Source organism: Calliopsis andreniformis, chromosome 2 (genome assembly GCF_051401765.1).
Source record: "Calliopsis andreniformis isolate RMS-2024a chromosome 2, iyCalAndr_principal, whole genome shotgun sequence".
Lineage (NCBI taxonomy): Eukaryota > Metazoa > Arthropoda > Insecta > Hymenoptera > Andrenidae > Calliopsis > Calliopsis andreniformis.
This window is the reverse complement of record NC_135063.1, coordinates 8,000,857-8,019,526: the sequence shown is the minus strand read 5'-3', so window position 1 is coordinate 8,019,526 and position 18,670 is coordinate 8,000,857. Positions and strand designations below refer to the sequence as shown.

General features: G+C 34.9%; 2 protein-coding genes across 2 annotated transcripts; both read left to right on the top strand.

Annotated features, from left to right (window-relative positions):
* Window positions 1–417: 417 nt before the first annotated feature.
* Window positions 418–3,076, top strand: LOC143186454 (uncharacterized). The gene is made up of 2 exons (XM_076390130.1): window positions 418–495; window positions 2,702–3,076. Exons 1-2 carry the CDS (start codon window positions 468–470, stop codon window positions 2,983–2,985), a joined length of 312 nt encoding a protein of 103 aa, XP_076246245.1. The 5' UTR covers window positions 418–467; the 3' UTR covers window positions 2,986–3,076.
* Window positions 3,077–16,319: 13,243 nt separating this feature from the next.
* LOC143184917 (venom serine protease 34-like) lies at window positions 16,320–18,627 on the top strand. The gene is made up of 8 exons (XM_076387519.1): window positions 16,320–16,437; window positions 16,525–16,745; window positions 16,842–17,066; window positions 17,158–17,356; window positions 17,442–17,642; window positions 17,720–17,871; window positions 17,964–18,117; window positions 18,194–18,627. Exons 1-8 carry the CDS (start codon window positions 16,428–16,430, stop codon window positions 18,217–18,219), a joined length of 1,188 nt encoding a protein of 395 aa, XP_076243634.1. The 5' UTR covers window positions 16,320–16,427; the 3' UTR covers window positions 18,220–18,627.
* The last annotated feature ends 43 nt before the right edge of the window (window positions 18,628–18,670 follow it).

Here is an 18,670-nt window from a genome sequence, read left to right as displayed (position 1 = left end):
CATTAAATCAAACTAAATTGGCATAGAAACGTCAAAAGTGTTACAGAGAAACTGTGTATATCTTTTCTAGTGAACGTTTAGGTCAAAATTATGGGTTAATGCATTCTTTCAGTAGTACATCGCTTCGGGATAGTTTGCGTCAGACATTGGAGATGGAAAATTATTTAACGAGAGCATTGTCATTCACAGATATCCGGGCTGCACGCGGTGGTGATGTGCCTATTGTTGGGCGCAGTGGTGCTGGTTGTTGGTCTAGTGCAACTCGCCCCAGGTGCAACGACCACCGACCATAGGCTCGCTCTACTGGTAGCAGGAACTATTCTGCTACTCCTCGGTGAGCTCATTTTTTACAGTCCACGAACCAGCGTCAAGGAAATTCTGAAACTTTGCCAGAATGACCCGCGAACTGGGCAAATACTCACGCAGTAGTAGGTCAAGAAATTCATCGTTTCACTTTTTCCTGGGATATGTGTGAAGATGAAAGTACATTGTTTGGTAATAGAAATGAGACCACACATAGAAATCTTATTTTCTTAATTTTAAAACATGTACATTTTTCCAATTTCTTTTTTCACTTGTTTCGCTTTGAACACAAGTCTGACTAATTTTCTGTTTATTCACTGATTGCGAAAAGTTTGAGGCTACGTCCAAGGATGTAGCTTGAAAAGACATTTATCGTCTTCAGAGACATTTCTCGTCTTTATGAGCTAATCGTATTGCTTCGAGCTATTCATTCACTGTAACGAAGTTACAGTCACTTTTCGTAGCAGTAAGAACGAAAGCGGTGGGTTAGTCTTTAGATTAACCACGGAGAAAATCTTTGACAATATTTTTCTAAATATGTGTGATATTTCATATATCAGTTATTCAAAATTATTTTATGTAAAATAATGGGAAATGAATATAGTAAAAATATCATCAAATACTATTTTATACGATACTCATACAGAGTGTTCGACAGCAGGTGTCAGAAATTTTCAAGAATAATTCTGCGAGCCAAAGTAAGATTAAAAATGAAAATAAAATGGTATTTGAGGCTTCTTTTTCAAGTTGAAGGTCTACCTAAAATGTGCGTAAAGTGTGTCTGACTTGGAAACTTATTCTACTTGGACTCATCTTTAGGCAACCGAAAACAACGATATTAGTAGAATAAGACAGCGATATAAATTTAGTCAGACGCATTTCATCGTGTAAGTTATGTATTCTTTCAACAATTAATATTTCGAAAACGAAGTTTCAAAGATAGTTTCACCACTTTTTACTTATGTCTTATTTTAACATGTGGAATCACCCTTTAAAATTTCTAATACATACATTTTATATAAAATCAGAATTCTTCCATCATGAATAAACTTGAAATTTTAAACAAACGAGGACAAGAAATATATAAAATAAGAAATTTCATATGAAACTTATGCCATAAAGTTTTATCAAATTCATCAGAATATTCAGAAGTTTTTCTAACAACTTGTATTCCTATCCTGTGTGATAAGAAGTTTTCTATTATCCATTCAATAGATATTATCATTACTTCACAAGAAGTTCCCCATGAAGATTAACTTTGAATGCAAAAAGCTTCAAAGCATTTACATGTTCATTGAACTTAGTTAATTAAATTCATGTGCATCGATACAATCAACACGTAGCCTTGGTCGTAAACAGAAGTACAAATGGCTCGTAAAGTGTTGAATCATTTAGAGTTCCATTTGCGAACTATTTTAGACATTAATTATCCTATATTATTGCGAGGTCGTATTACTCTCCTGTACAAAATTTGCCAAATAAATTTCACATATAGTTTCATGGAGTAAACTTATTAGAAGTCAACCACTGAAACCGCCAGAAATTATTAACTCTGTGAAAATATGGTTGACATTAATAAACTCGGATCTCTTAATTAAAATAACAGGTTTCAGATTGCTTTCATTTAAGGACTTCGAAAAGTAGATCACTCACTAAGAAACACAATGATACTAAATTAAAAAATAATGGTATTCATAGTATAAAATACACACTTGTTCAATTTAATAATACTACTTTGAAAATTATAAAGATTTTAAAACAATTACAAGAAAAAAGAGTTCTCTTATTACACGTGCATCATAAGATGCGACAGTAGTTACGCTCAACCTTTAGTCAGACGTTATTTAAATTCATTGAAGGAAATTTTTTCCAAGCAATTCAAGTTATTCTTATATCTGGACAGAAACTAAATTGTTTATACATAATATAATTGATATTTTCTACTATATTTATGGTTCTCAATTTTCAAATACTTCAATATCTAAATATTCAAAAATTTCAATATTAAAACCTTGTACTATTGAAATACTTCAATTTTCTACTATTCTAATATTTAATTATAGAAATTTTCAATTTTATCAATATTTAAACGTTCAAATTTCCAAATATTTAAATATTCTAACTTCAAAGCTTCAATTTCGAAGCTCAAATTTTCAAATATTGAAATATTACAAATTACAAAATTTTCAATATTCAAATTCTCTAAATTTTCTGCTTTCACGCACCCAAAAAACGCAACTAAAATCTCTGTAATATAGGTCACAGATGATCCAAGCGTCTCTTTTCACAGACCATTATCTGGGGCATAAAAAGTAGCCACACGTTGCAGACATTTAGCAAGCCCTAAGTGATATCAAGCCACCGCGTCAGAATTCAACTGAATCGTCCCAATTTTCAGGTATCATCCTAGCAGCGGTGAGATGCTACGTCCTGCACTGTGTACCTCTGCCGAGCGAGTCGCCAGCGGCAACGCCACTTCCGCCCCCAGCCAACGATCAACCTGCACTTCCGAGAGGCACCCTGGACCTCCTGGCGAGCCACCAGAATCAGCCGGAAACCGACGCCCTGATGCACCCCGAGCACCACCATCAGCATCAGCACCGCCACCATCACCATCACGACCATCACGGCAATCACAAGAAGAAACGCAGCTCCCAGGGCTCCCAGTCCGACGAAGCCTAATGACCGAGTCTAGCGATCAACTGGCCAGTTGATCGGGACCAGTTGGTCGGCGATGAAAGTAACACTCGCTGGAAGGATGAAACTTCTCGGCGCTTGCAGACCAAAATTAGTAAGATCGCGAATAATAGAGAGTGTGCTGTCGAAATATGAAACGAGGTAACTCATTGAGAGAGGGAGGGGGGAGATGGATAGAGAAAAATGTCGTCTCTTCTCTGGGACAGTCTGTACGTGTACATTATACTCGATTCTTTTATCTTTTGTAACTTTCTATATCTATATACTTATATACATATACATGCTATATATATATATATACATATATTATACATATATCGTGAACGTGTAATGCGTAACCATGTACTCAGCTTGGAAGCGTCGCTGAGGAAAGTGCACTTTTCTATCTTGTTTGCGGGGTGCTCGAGATTCTCAGTCCGGGCACGATAACAGCTTATCAGCTGCTGATATGACTCGTACACGGAAAACGTCTCGGACACGACTGGTTTGTCGATACGAGTCGTGGGAAGGGGGAAAGGAAAACGGTGGAACACTTTCTACGGGTAATCGTCTTTTGGAGTCTCTTTATCGCGATCGCGAGGCTGAAAATTAACATTCGCATGGGATTCTTGAGGAAATCGTTTTCGAGCAGAGTCTGTAGTCGATTCAGGGGATTCGGTGTCGAGAAAATTCTGAACTGAGCTCTGTCGTTACGTTACAATAAACATATTGATGATGGAAAGATAAACGATTATTGTTGGAGATTCTTTTTTTTTTAATGGAGGAAAGCGATGATCATTGTTCTTCCATGATACCGAAATTGAAGAGGTACCGAACGAGGATGAAAGCTTCCCGCCGAACACCCTGCACGCAATCGAAAAACAGTTCGTTATCACTATGAAAGACTTTCTTCTTTTCAAAAAGCAAAGAAAACTCTGTACAAAAAAACGTGTTATATATATTATAGACTAGGTATGTTAAATGTATATTTCTCATGCGATTACGATGGGAATGGATTTAATTGACGGCTCAGGACCACTTTTGTGCCCTTTTGAGTATTCACTTTGTCAGTGTGCCTGCATGATATGAGGTACTCAAAAGGTTATATTTAAATATTACTGCTGCTTTTAGAGGTAATTATTTTCTGTCTGAAAATACTAGAGGTATGAACTTTCAGTTATGATGCTAATATAAACTGAGTCACTGCATTTCCACTAGAAAAATAATTTATAACGACCTAGAAAAAATTGACGAATTTTCAGTCTCTGTAAGCCACTCATGGATATTTTTTGCATTAAATATTGAAAACTGAATTAGTATAAATGCTGTGACCCCAGTGTATATACCAGTTAAGGGTCAAAAAATAATGAAGGAAATAATAAAAGACGGTAAAATGAATAACAACGAAGAGTGATGAAGGTTTGGAAAAATACATAATTACAGTAGTCTTGTGTAGTCAACAAATTTCATTCCCACTGTAACTCGAAACGTTCTTTCGCACGAATATATTAAAGCAGAAAAGTTAGTAAATATAGCGTCTAAATTTTCGCTGAAAAATGGAAGAGTAGAAAGTCGGTTGTGCTGAAAACTGAAGATGAACAGAGAATGAAAGGAATTGGGATTACCAAGTGCTGTCGAATTCGATAGTAAAGCCATTGAAGGATGTTGAGTATGATTTCACGTGCCAATCTGAGAGAGTAACAAGTTCTAAGCAATTTCGTTGCGTTTACTATAGCAAGTGAAGTAGTTATAATATAGTATCTAAAACATCCTGCTTTCTAAACTACTATCTTCTTCTATAACTTGGTGTGTGTTAACGAAACAAACTATAAAATAGGATACGATGTTACAATGTTAGAAGTCCAATCAAGATTGGCCTAGTATCTCGATAGTTGTACGACGAAATCTTCGTAGACACTTTTTGAATTTCTGAGATCGCCGCTGTCCACATTGTCCAACACTGATGTCCCTCGTTAAATTCTGTTCATTTAACGGGCCTAGTATCGAATATTGTTAAACATATCTATCACTGATAAAGGGCACAAGATTCTTGTTACAGATCATGGATTTTAATTATAATTTTAAACAACCTAAACTTCAAATGTGTCTACGAAAGAAACGGACACTCAACTCTCGCGTTAGTCGTTTTTCTACTTTGCGACGTGAAGTAATTTCGATATCGAGAAATTAATGGAACCTTGTTCAAAAGGACACGCTCTTGAGAATCGAGGTGGTGATATACTTCGAGTGAGCAAAGGCCTCGAGTAAAAATTTTCGTTGTTACCTCTCAGTCTTTCGATTAGGTACGATTTTTGTCGAATACACAAACATTTTCGTAAGATTATTGAACAACTGAAAAAATAGTTTCAGCGTCTTCGTAGTCTAAGTATTAACTTTTTTATTTATGAACGTGTAATTTATAAATAGGCTATCTACTTTTTACTAAAATTCTTTTAACGCTTCAGATTTTACTTGTTGATCGCCGAAATGTAGTTTAAGATTTTTAATAAGTTTCAGTATTCAAAAGTTTGAATACCTCTACTCTGAAATGTACTAAATTTAATTTAGAAGTATTAACTTAATTAGATAACTTAAAGTTATTAACGCTGCTCAAGAATACATTGAAAGTACTTTGCAACTTCCATATTTTGAATAGCTCATTTATTCTACTGTATTTTAATCTGTTAACTTATCTTATGATATAAGAAATGTTCCCTTTTTATTCCTAGTATCAAAACCTGAGTAAGAATGAAGGAACGCTCAACAAATTTCACATTCAGATGTATCCAAACTTTTGATTGTAATAATAATGTATCTTGCATCTTTGCAAGATATTTTATCTCAGCCAATTACGAGTCTAAAGGCCTATCAAAATATATTATGATTATTTCATAAAGTTTAAACGAAGATGCGTGAAACTTTGATGAAACCCTTAATATTCTGTACAAAAATCATTAAATTGATTTCTTGTATATATCATTACCATTATTGATAAATTTTTGTCACGACCAATTAGACGTTCACAGAAATCGTTCGATGATATAATTTGTAATTTTTCAATATACAGAAGTGTATTATTATGTGATATAAAAAAGTATTGCGTGTGGAGACGATCGTTAGATAACTGAGCATTTGGTTTCTTCTGTAAACTCGATCTCAAAAGACTTCCTTACTTGTCTGACACTCTTCTATTGGTGTTCAGCATAAATTTTGTAAAACGTCAGGTACGGCTTTAAAACAGAAAAGAAAATTAAGGAAAGATGTATAGACAGAATGAGTGATGGCTAGATGAAAGAAAGATAAGACGAGCGTCGCTATGAATAATTACACTTCATCTATAAATGTAATTCTTAGCACCTGCACTTAACTTCGATGTTATTTTTTTTCGAAGAAAATTTTCGGGAAAAAGAAACTGTAGCTTAGCGTTTCTAAAAATTTTATGACGCAACGTAAATGCGATCTAGATGTGTCTTTCGGGTAACAAATATTTAAATTATCTATTTACACTGCAATATTTATACTTAAAAAAAAAACAGTTACAAATTCTTCTGTGCCTGTGTGTCGAGAAGATTTTTCCAGTATTAATTCATTTGTGGATAGCATTGAAAATCTTACAAAGAAACGTACATGAGTAGTTATCTTTTAAAATTAACCAACTTTGAAAGTTTCATAACATTACATTTCTTCGAATGTAGAAAACGTGTAGAGTTATAAATGTGACATGTATAAGTAGAATCAAGTACAGTTTTCACTTTTTTTTTCGTCTTTATCAGTGTGAAATGCAAATTAAGATATTCAAGTCAGCGTGAATTTATTGCAGTCCATTTATCACAAAATACAGAAAATTCGTAAATAAGTTAAAAATTTGTTACACATAGTGTCATTTTTCAAATATGTTATATTGCTTAATTTTTTCATAACAATATTAATTAGAGTTTAAATCAAGATAAAATCGGAAAAATCATGAGTGCATGGCCCAATAAATACAAAATGAAATAGAACATGGAAATTACTCACACTAAATAAAATCCAAAAATTGTAGACGTTGTGATCTCAACTTAATAAAGTTAAAATTCAAAATACATAAAAAAATTACAAAAAAATCAACTTGTCATTGTATCTTTATCGTTTTCATTACGTCTACAAAAATGTACAAGCATAGAATAATTACGAAGGTAATTAGTAAAAAAAAAAAATTAAAAAATGTTAGAAAAACAAGCAGGATTACTGAGTAAGAGGACCATGCCATAAATGTTACACAAAAATGGCTGAAATAATGTACCTGACTCCCATTGACTGACCGTCTTGCCACGATTTTATTGACCTACTCCAAATTTTTCTGTGTTCTGAATTTCAAAGTAGTCACCTTTCCCCAGACAACAAGTTCGTTCATTCAGTACTGTTCCAACACTTCAAATGAAAGGACGCACTCTGAAGAAAATTTGTTGCTATGAAATCAGACTTTAAGTGATACGATAGTGAAGTGTATTCTTATGTGTGTTCTTCAGTAGCTGATTGAATATTTATAGACCATAGGTAATTCATACAAATTATTTCAAACTAGTGTGCATTTTATTTAATTATATTGACTTAAGCAATTCTTTTTAATAATTCTGAGATTTACTGATTGTGACAAATGTTAGTAAAAAGTGTGAAAATGTCTACTTAAAGTGGAACTTCACTACTTATTCTAAAATAATTTGAAATACTCTTCCTATTCGTCATTTTAATGACTAAACATTGCATATAAATCTTTTTTCTTAGCACAATATTTCAATACTTTTGAAATATATGTATAGATATTAGAAACTCGATACCTTAATGATTTTACTAATAATTAACAGTCGAAACGATACGGGTATATTCGTTAACAAGGAACTCTTCTCGATACACAGGCGTTCACGTTCGACTACCGTTAAGGGTCCACTTAAAATTATTACAAAATGTTACACCTATATATATGAACAGTTATAAGGTATTTTACAAGCGAGTAGCACTAGGTGAAGAAAGAAGAAACTCTAGGAATTCAGTCTCCGAGTTTATTCTTGCTCACTTAGTGCAGTGATATATAAATATATAAATCTCATGCATATAAACAAAAAAAGTACATGTATACACACACAGTCTAACATAGCGACAACTGGACACGAGTTTAATTTAAAGACGTATCTGTTATCTATAGAAATGTAAGCCAATAGACCTAAGCGCAGCGAAAAAGAGAGCAGCACGCGTATACAGCTCGACCTTCCGTTTAAACGATCTGTGTAAATAGTTTCGTAATTTAGGCTCGCTGATAGACCGTTTTAAATTCTAAATGCGACTTTTCTAACGTGCAAGAACCCTGAATTTTTCTACTGTTTTCATGGAGTCATCGTCCACGTTAAACGCGATGAATCGAATCCACGATTACTGTAGGCAGAGTTAGGCATTATTTGAATCAACTTTTATTTGAGTAAATTCTGCTACGAATAATATTCCATAAAAGTGACACAAAAGATGGATTATTCGTGGATCACGAATAATTGTTTATTCTAATGAAAACTGATTCGAATAATATCAAACTCTGACTATAGAGACTACGCTTATTTGCGGTTCGTTGCTTCTCCGCAATAATTCCTGAATTGAGCGTTGAAAGTTTTCATGTTTTACACGCGAATTGCCATTAACTGCGCCGAACTATTTTATAAAACAAGGACATTGAACATTTCTAGGGTTTCTACGCGATCTACAACTGGGATAGATTGTTTATTATGATTATCCTTTTTGCAAGGTTTTGCAAGTTCGTTTGTTTCTTGTGGAAAGAGTTTCACGATTGAGATATAGTTGCATGTTTCCTTTGGAATTCATTTCCTTTCACTGTGTTACAATTAATTCTTTTTTTTTATTCTAGAAGGTGTTTTATAAAATGCGGATCTAATTTAATTTAATCTAACTTCAATATATGAAAACAAAAAATTAAGTAATACTGATTGTAGGAAGAATTTTAAAAATATCTGTGTTTATTCTTCTCATTGGATATCAATAATATATTTCATTTAAAGAATGACTTATTTTCTAAATATATTAAGAAATTGCATCAGTTCATTATTTTTCTTTACAATTTTCATGCACTAAATTAACTTCTCAAAAAAGTTTGTCCACATTTTATGCAACACCTTATATTTCACTGTCTACTGAACCTCTTAACCTCAGTCTTGTGTACCATTAATTTATACTAATCTCTTAATTAACTAATTTAATTTAACTAATCTATATATTTGATATTCTACTTGCGTTCTACCGTGCGTTTCTATCACGTAAACTACATAGTAGCGCCGTTCGATTCATAAGCTAAGATTACTTACTAGTACATAAGAGAACTGCGTTAACATTCTTCTAGATAATAACGAGGAAGAAGGAAAAAGAATTTAGTCTAACAAAATTATTATAATCGAGCCTACCGGAATACCTCGGACACCGGAAGTTCTAACTAGCGAGAGCAATAAAAATAACGCGTGTCTAGCTCTAAGATTTCCTTTGCGTCTGACCCTACCAACATGATCACTTCGTCTCGCAATTACGTTGCACAGACGAAATACAGTAGTCTCACGTTAACTGCAATATAAGAGGTTCCATCAGGACGCATTTATCGAGAGAGATAGGCAAGAAAAATAAAAATAAAATAGATACTGGTGAAAATATCGAGTTCTACATGTCTGATACCAAGTATAATACAGAGTGTATCAAAACTGATAGTATAAGTGGAAACCTAGCGATTCTATTCGAAAGAATAAGGCAAAAATATAGAATAAAATTTCTTAATACATATTGTCTTCGTTTCAGAGAGAATTGAATTTGAATTATGATGGATTGAAGGGATTAGAGGGATTAAAGGGAACACAGAGTAAGGGGAGCATTCACGGTCTGACCATTGACTTTCTCTACTGTAAGTCAGAAACATTCCCCTCTCTCTGTTTACCCCACAAATACCTAAAACTGTACTTTGATACACTCGTCCTCGGTTAAATTGTTTAAGTCAGTTTTTTTAGGAGCTAAGCATAGTAAAAAAATATCATTCTATATTTCTGATTTATTTTTTCATGTAAAATTTTGGCTTAACCTTTTGCACCACCAGTTCTGAGTGACCTCGTATAGCTCGGACAATTATCCGGGGACAGAGGCGTTGCAATTAACGAGGGACTCCGCTACTTTCTTTTCCACGGTGGTCCGAGGTACCCCGCACCAATACTCGTCGGTGTACTTTAGGAACTATTAATTAAGGGTCGACGAAGAGGGGACGGTGTAAGCAACGTTCGCCATGCACAACGTTCAGAACTCTATTTCTCGTGAGATTATGTGATCTTGTAGCTTTTAAAAAGTACGTTATATTTTATAATATATACTCGCCTCTGTCGTACGACGCTCTCCGTGGTTCTTTCGGGAAACGCCGAAACCGCGGCGGAATTAACGAACTCGCGAGAGGTCAAAGGCTACGTTCGCGCGTGAATAGCTCTCCTATTTTCGTCCCGAGGGGATCAAAGTGTCCCTCGCGGGATCGAACATTAAACGATTCGTAACCAATTGCAAGTGAAAGAAAAAAAAGAAAAGATAGAGACGGAACCTTTCATCTTGAGAGTGTGTGTGCCTGTGTGCGAGGGAGTGAGAGAAAGAGAGAGAGAGGGAGATAAAACGCTCGTTGAAAGATCTTTTAATACTTACCTGAAACACACGTACATACTTATATATATATTATACGAGAATATATACATATATACATATAATACGTATGCTATTTCTCCGGTATTTGTTGTACGTTTACACACAGAGCCATACGCACGTGTCGCATGAAAAAAGAGTTATATACGTTCGTGCGGGTTACAATTATATCGTGGAACCTTCTTATCGCACACGGCCCCGAAATTACTTGATAACAGGGACTTCGCATGCACGAACGACACGATCGTTTTTCTTGTCGCATCAGAGCTCTCGCCGTAATTTCGTACGTGTTCATTTTCGTGTCCGCCGTGATAGAACGTTCTTGATAACTGTTGATAGAATTTCGAATACACTGGAGAAACGCGCAGAGTGACGTGAGCAAGAATGGGAATTAAAATGAAACATAATAAAAAGATAAAATACTGTTGAAACGAAGTGGTTGAAAAATAGTGAAGTCTTGTTCAAGAACAGACAAGGACATTTGAGTAGGATTATTTAATTAATATACTACATTACGTTATCAAAGTAATTTTTCAATAATTCTATGAATAATATACTTCTATCTAATTATTATCTCGTTAATGTATTGAAATCGTGCGTGTTATTCTGCGCAGGATTTTGTTCAATCTTTAGGTAATTAGTTTAACTTATTAGTTTCAAGAAACGTTCACTTAGAGTATATTTAAAAATTTTAAAGTCGTGGACATTTTTTTTATGTCAAATAACTGTACGCAATTCTTCTATCGATATTGTTCTCCCGACCTCAACAAATAATTTAAAAAAGACTGAATCATTTATTTCGATACAGATGAAAATGCAACCCACGAACTTACGACGAAACTTAAAGTTTGCGGGGAAACACATCGTAATTATTGCGCATGGAGGGCCTCAGTACTGTAATCGTATATGTGATCCTACAGTAAACAAAAAAACATCGTGAATAACAGAAAAAACTCTACCGCTATTGTAACTTTCAGAGTTTAATAAAACGTTTTCACTAACAATGGAGTCGTTCCATTTATGACGGTGCTTCTGTAAGTTGGTACAAACAATTTTTAAGATTGCTATACCCTACGTTTCTAAAAATTGCTATATCCCCAGAAGACAAATACAGGAAGCCATGAATTTATTCACAAAAGAAATTAAATACAAAAGTGTTAAATACAAAAGCTTAACTAACGAGAGTTAAATATGAAAATTAATTGATATTTTGTACACATATGGACGAATCTGTGAGTCACCATATTTTCAGGCTTTCGATATAAATATTAAGTTTAGAAGCTTACTTAAGCTATTTACGAGATCGTTATTATCATTTTTGGTACCCTCTGCGCAAATATTTCTACTGATCTTATTTAGATATTGTATCTCATTACACATTTCCACGGAGTCTGTTGCAATAACATTTCCACGAACATGACTCATTTCATTCTCAGTACTTGCTCCAAAGGAGACTCTAGTCTCGGTTCCAAGGAACAATCGATTCTATGAATGGAAGGCACTCGAAATGATTCTTAGTATCATCGATCCCGTCCTAATTAGTCGGCAGCCAGTTATTTCTTCCTAGCGCCGCAGTTTCCAGGAGTATTACTCCTAATTTGAACAGACTCACATGCACAATGCACACCACCCGTGTAAATAAATCGAAGAGTTGCGTGAGAAGGAGTAAAATTCGATATGACTACCGTCGACGTGATCAGCCCCGTGGCTGAATCTATGAAATTTCAGATGGTTAAAGAATTTCAGATTCGACGAAGACAGAATTACTTAGAAATTTTCTTTTCCCTTTTTTTAAAACTTTTATGTTGCTTATTTGGGACAATTTCCTCGTGGGGGTGGTACGTACTGTTAGCAAAAAATGTGAGATCTCTTAATTTACTAGCTTTACTATAGATAGATGAACTTTCATTTTACCTACAGCTGCGTTAAAAGTCACTATTTGGTAACTACTTTGTGATAACGATTTCTTGCCATAGTAAGTACTCCATTCATGGTAATATAATTGTCAACGTGTCCTTAACCCCTTGGCTTATAACGCAAGTCTCGTGGCGTGAATTGTGTTCGGAGCAGACTTGCTGCGTTATTGAATTCAGCAAGAAAAGGGAATTAACGTTTCGAGTAGAGATTCGGTTAAAAATTATGAATTAAAAATCTCAAAAATTCTTAAGATTCAAATTTTCTGAAAATTCAATAATTTAGCGACCACTTAGCCGGTTTAGAAAGAATTAATAATTAGTAGCTCAATGATGGTAATTTATTTAACTGCCAAGTAGTTAATTCGTATATGACAACGTAATCATCAACTTTTAATTGCCCACTCGTTAGCAAGGTCAAATGTTCTGTATATATACCTGGAAAGTTTAGTTTCCGGGTTTAATAGCTATAACAAGATTGAATTTTGTGGTAATTTGCCTTTGGCTGCTTTGAAAGTCACTATTCCATACAAAATCGATTCAATAATTAATGTATTCTGAGAAATCTCTTTGTATCAATTAAAGTTGCTCTTAACATGTAACAAATGAAGGGTCAAATATTTGTCTTAATTATTTTCAATAATCAAAAGATAGCTATAGATACTAATACTAACTAATACTAAAACATGTGCGTAATTTAATCTTCCTTTGTTAAAAACACCTATTCTACTTTGTAGACCTCAAGTAACATAAACTCTTTAAAAATTCTTTAGAAATTTGACTCATTTGGTTATGCCTAATAACTACGAATACTTATAATCATAGCAAAATTTGTCAAAGTTTAATGAAAAATTATTATAGTAATTACTACTATTTCTACAACTGCTTTTTTCTCATAGCAATGTTTGGCAATCTTCTGTCAAGATCTGATATCTTATCAGTGCCTCGGCTTAACAGGAGGTCGACAGTAGCTTTGGGGAAACAACGTAGAGATTAATCCCGTTTCTTAAGAATCGAGAAGCAGGTAATTAATAAATACGTTATCTGATTTTATCATCAAAGGATCTCCCTCACAAGTAACCCTTTAAGAGTCGTTGGTTGTATAATTCTTGAATAAGGATTCGAGCATCAGTGAGGGTCCTCGTTAAACAAAACGTTATTATTGGTAATTTTGCAAGGTTAATTAGGAAATTAATTATCGCCCTCTAGCGCATCGCGTTAAGCTCCGTCGTGGAGACGGTTAACCTTGCGGAGAAGGTCTCGTCGATATTTTATCGATAGCGTAACACCTATACGCTGTGCATTCTAAAAATAATCACCTACTGAATACGACGAACAATGTAAAATCTGCGTCTTAGGTCAGGACGGGCATGAAACGTGTTCACCGTATGTTTCTCTGTAGGAAAATTTTAGATCTTGTTCAAGGAAAATAGGAAACTAGGAAACCAGAAATGTCTCGTCCTTGGTTGACGCCACAAGTATCGTTAAATTTACATGTTTCACAAATACTGTTATATCAACAGTAAACATAATAATAACACAATGAAATTATTTACTTCTTTAATTACAATCTATATTTATTGAGAGATCACAGTAAATTTTAGTTTCTAGTTTTGAAAAATGAATATCCTTCCTTAATAATTCCCTTCATCACTGCTCATTAAGGGTTTCTCAGAAGTTTCACCCTTTTATGCTTATAGTCCGCATCCCTTTGAGGTCTTTAAAAAATTGCTAAGGTCACAGTGACATTTCTGCAGTATAATGAAAAGTTGCAGACTTTGGTGAGAACGAAATTAAGATCGCTGGTTTTTATGTCGCGTAAACAAAGATTGAAAGGAGCAAGACGAGACGATGGCACCTAAGTAGCAAGAAGCAGTCTCAGATGTATCGTTTCTCCCTTAAAAATGTCACTGGTTGAGAAGAAAGGTTAAAGGTACGATAACGATGTAAAATATCCACGTGGGACATACATCGCAACGTACAGGCGAAGGAATATTGGTACAGAGAAAAATTTTGTATCATTTGCATAGCTAGGGGACTCATTCCACTGATACCGACACAATCATCGGTAATACAATCCATTGGATCTTTATGAGCACCAGGTACCTTGTAAGTATGTCTGACGTTAGAGATACTGGTTTGTGAATTGTTTCCAGATTACCTTTTGCAACTGATGCTCTTCTACAATTGTATTGCAAATGATAAACAGACGGATTAAATATCGCAAGAAAATTATAAATAACAAATTATAACGATATGTTTCTTACGAGAAAAAACTTAGTTTTCCTTGTTTTTATTTAACGACACTATCATAATTGGTCATTATCGTTCTTACTTTTTCCTGTTTGCAAATTTCAAAGTAATACGAAAGATCAAACAATCGTTCCATCACAAATATTCGAAATGTTTGAAGATGCAGAAATTTCGATTGACTTTCTTTAACAAAGTTATTACTAATTTAACAATAAATAAACGTCCTTCCTTCATGTGTGCGTTCTTCCCACTGTCACGCACTATCAGGTTTGTATTCCACTCCATTGTCATGACAACAGCTGACTACAGCTGACGTAGTAACGTATTTAAAATGCGCGGTAGATGGCGCGTATCCTCCCACTCGTGGTTTACTTTTTTACTTCTTTTCTCGTTATTTCACGTATTTATCTATCTCTAAGATAAAATTTCCAGGTCAGAACAGATTAAGTGCTGATTACAATTGTCTTTCAAAGTTATTTTTTTTATATTGAACTTTGAATAAACTTGTTTTCTGAGCACTTCATTCCTTTTCACTTGAACACAATTTTTCATGACATTTTAAAGCTGCATTTAAAAAGTAGGAAAAATATGCGTTCGAGTAGGTATATTAAAAACTCGTACATATTAAACATAATTTGTGATAAAATAAAAATAATTAGGCCTGTTAGTGTTTGCGCGTTTGAAAAATTACATTGTGCATCGAAGCAATTTTAAACGGCCTCGAATTCATTTCAAATTATATAAGGGCTATTTCCTTAAAAGATTCGTAATTAATATTATTATACTAAAAACTACGTGTTCGCTATTCAAGATAGAGAAAAAAAAACACGAGAACAGTAAGAACAATAAGAAATTAATATGTATAACACCGTTTATATACGGTAGATTTTCACTGAAATATTTTTTAAAGGATCAGCATATGCACGATAACACTGACTATGATATAATGATTTAGATATATATCTTTGCGATAACAAGACGCAAACGGTGGCAAGAATTTTTCATTGCGACACAATTCTTTGAAATCATAATTATATATTGGCTTTACCATGACGGCTAAATAGAATTTGCGTGCTTCTATCTAAACAAAAGATAGCGACTTCACGAGTATCTCACGTATACATCGAATGAAAAACTGTAATTCGCTAACTCCTAAAATGCCCAATTAAAGTAATTAACATTGATCAAGGCTTGAGAAACAGGCTACGCAAACACCTGAAAAATGAACGAATAGGTATCATCTGCACCTTGTAATTTCATTTACGAGTACTACTTACTATTGGAGTAAGTACGAGTACGAGTACTACTTACTATTGGGACTTGTTACCGTAGATACATATGCTTTCATCCTCGAGGTTAAAACTACCTTAGATAAGACTGCCTGATAGCACCTGTAAAATTGTCAGTCGTGACTTTGGCTTGTCTTCGCGGTACGCATAAAAACCGCGAAATTCGTGCGAATACACATCAGATCGTCACGTGTGTTTCTACGAAAATTGTGCGCCTCTCTGTCGAAGTGTCGAACTAAATTTCTTGGCGGTTTAAGCGTACCTTCATTTTTACAAACACCGCTGCACACACTGCGTTATGACGAAAGGTATAGACACAAAATAGATAATCAAATAATTTCGGGCAGAATATTAATAGAGAAGTTCAACCACTCAATCATTTCTTCTTTTCACAGTGCCGCTATTATTATTATTCGTTTACTTGCTTACGAGCTTTCTCAAGTTCGGCGACGCTGCAAACACAGGATGTAATTATTATGAAGAAATAGTTGCTGGTAATACGTATTACGTTTATAACAGGGAGTATCCGTCTTCATATAGAGGCGCACAATGGTGCACATGGGTCTTGAAAAGCAACTACCGTGTTAACGTGACATGCACGTTGCAGATACCATGGGTAAGTACAAAGTCACCATATTGTGCAGTGGCGATAAGAAGAGGAAACAGTTGGAGAGAAAAGAAGAAAATGTAGATTGAAATATGATGTTTGCAGAGTTACAACTGTAATCAGGATGTGCTCCTCGTTCAAGTTAGCCCAAATACAACGCATCGGTATTGCGGCAATGGGTCATTCAGCTTAGAATCGGAGGGAGACACGATGACCATATCACTGTCATCGCCTGCCTCGTCGACTGGTGGTCGATTTTTATGCGCAGCGAAATTGATTGAAAATCCTTTAAACACCGACGAAAATTGTCGGTGCGGATGGAAGAATCCAGTAAGTATTCGAGGCTTAGTTAATGAGATGAAATTGCTTGTCCTACAGAGTAGTCATAGAAGAAGTTTCGTATCATATCGATTGTTCTTAGACCAGAATCGTCGGTGGCAAGGAAACAGGGGTGAATGAGTATCCCATGATGTGTGGTCTCGTTGATTCTGTACTACGAGAAATTTATTGCGGCTGTACCATAATATCTCCTACATATGTAGTAACAGCAGCACATTGTTTCGGAGAAAGATCAATTGACATATTGGGCGTGGTGGTTGGTGAACACGATCCTTCAACAGGTAAGCACTGACCAATGCTTTCGTGGAATAATTTTCTTTAGACCTCACCTTCAACTGTGTAATTGCTCATGATTCTGATACTCAGGCAAAGACACGAATGCCACAGCGTTATACCGAATAAGTCGAGTTGTTGTTCATCCAAATTACAACAAAATGAGTTATTCATACGACATAGCCGTTGCACAGATAAATGGAACTATAAGCTACAGTAACGCGGTTGGCCCAGCTTGTCTACCTTTCCGACATTCGCAAGATACTTTTGCCGGCGACTATGCAACAATATTGGGTTAGTAAATCTGGTTGAGTGTGCAAAACATATGGTTAACTTGGTATATTTGAAAGAAGAATTATTTTCAAAACTAGGTTGGGGAACGACAGAGTTTGCAGGTGCTAAATCAGATACCTTACAAGAGGCCACAGTGAACGTGATTACGAATGAAGAGTGCTCGGAAATTTATCGCAATTTAAATAGGAACCAACTTTGTACGTACGCCCCAGGAAAAGATGCGTGTCAGGTAAATCTGGTGTTTCTTCATACTGTTCAAATTCGAATGAAAATGTATTCAAGTATTTATTGCCATCGCTTCTCTTTGCGTCTTATTTACAGATGGACAGCGGTGGACCAGTTTTATGGCAGAATCCTGTCACTAGACGATTAGTACTTATAGGAATTATCAGTTATGGCATAAATTGCGCATTGGTTCAAAGTGTCCAGACTCGTGTCAGCAGTTACGTGAATTGGATCGTTTCGGTAACTCCAGGTACGACCTTGCGCGATTCGATAAAGAATATCAAAGCTACGTTCACATAATCGCCACGGTCCTGTTTCTCTTTCAGGCACCAGATACTGCGCAGCCGAATAAAATAACGCACCTGATGATCTTGGCTTGGCTCATCTCGACTCGACTCGATTCGACGCGATACAGATAACGTTCAACTCATTGCACCATTTATTTTGCTGACACACGTTACATTCTTCACGAGCTAATTTATTGTTCTCATGATGAAAAGTGTCGTACTCGGTAGGACTGTTTCATTTTTCATGTAGCAAAAAAAAGTTACTAATTGTTGCAAAAACGTCTATAATTCGCGTGAAATGTGTCTGATATGGAACTTATTCTACTGTCGACATATACTAGCCAAATCAAACACATCGAAGTCAGTAGTATAAGTCTCAAGTCCGACACGTTTCACTTATATTTTAGGCATTTTCTCAATAATTAATAACTTGAAAATGTAGTCTAAAATTTAAAATTTATCTTCATTTTCGACTTCTGTTGTTATGTAGAATCATCCCTTAAAATTTCTGACACT

Bases quoted from the DNA above. Each gene is read 5' to 3' on its own strand.
- LOC143186454 (XM_076390130.1), top strand. From the start codon at position 468: ATGTGTGAAGATGAAAGTACATTGTTTG. The intron at 496-2,701 runs GTAATAGAAATG...CCCAATTTTCAG, and splicing joins AGATGAAAGTACATTGTTTG to GTATCATCCTAGCAGCGGTG.
- LOC143184917 (XM_076387519.1), top strand. The intron at 16,746-16,841 runs GTAAGTACAAAG...TGATGTTTGCAG, and splicing joins GCACGTTGCAGATACCATGG to AGTTACAACTGTAATCAGGA. The intron at 17,357-17,441 runs GTAAGCACTGAC...TCTGATACTCAG, and splicing joins TGAACACGATCCTTCAACAG to GCAAAGACACGAATGCCACA.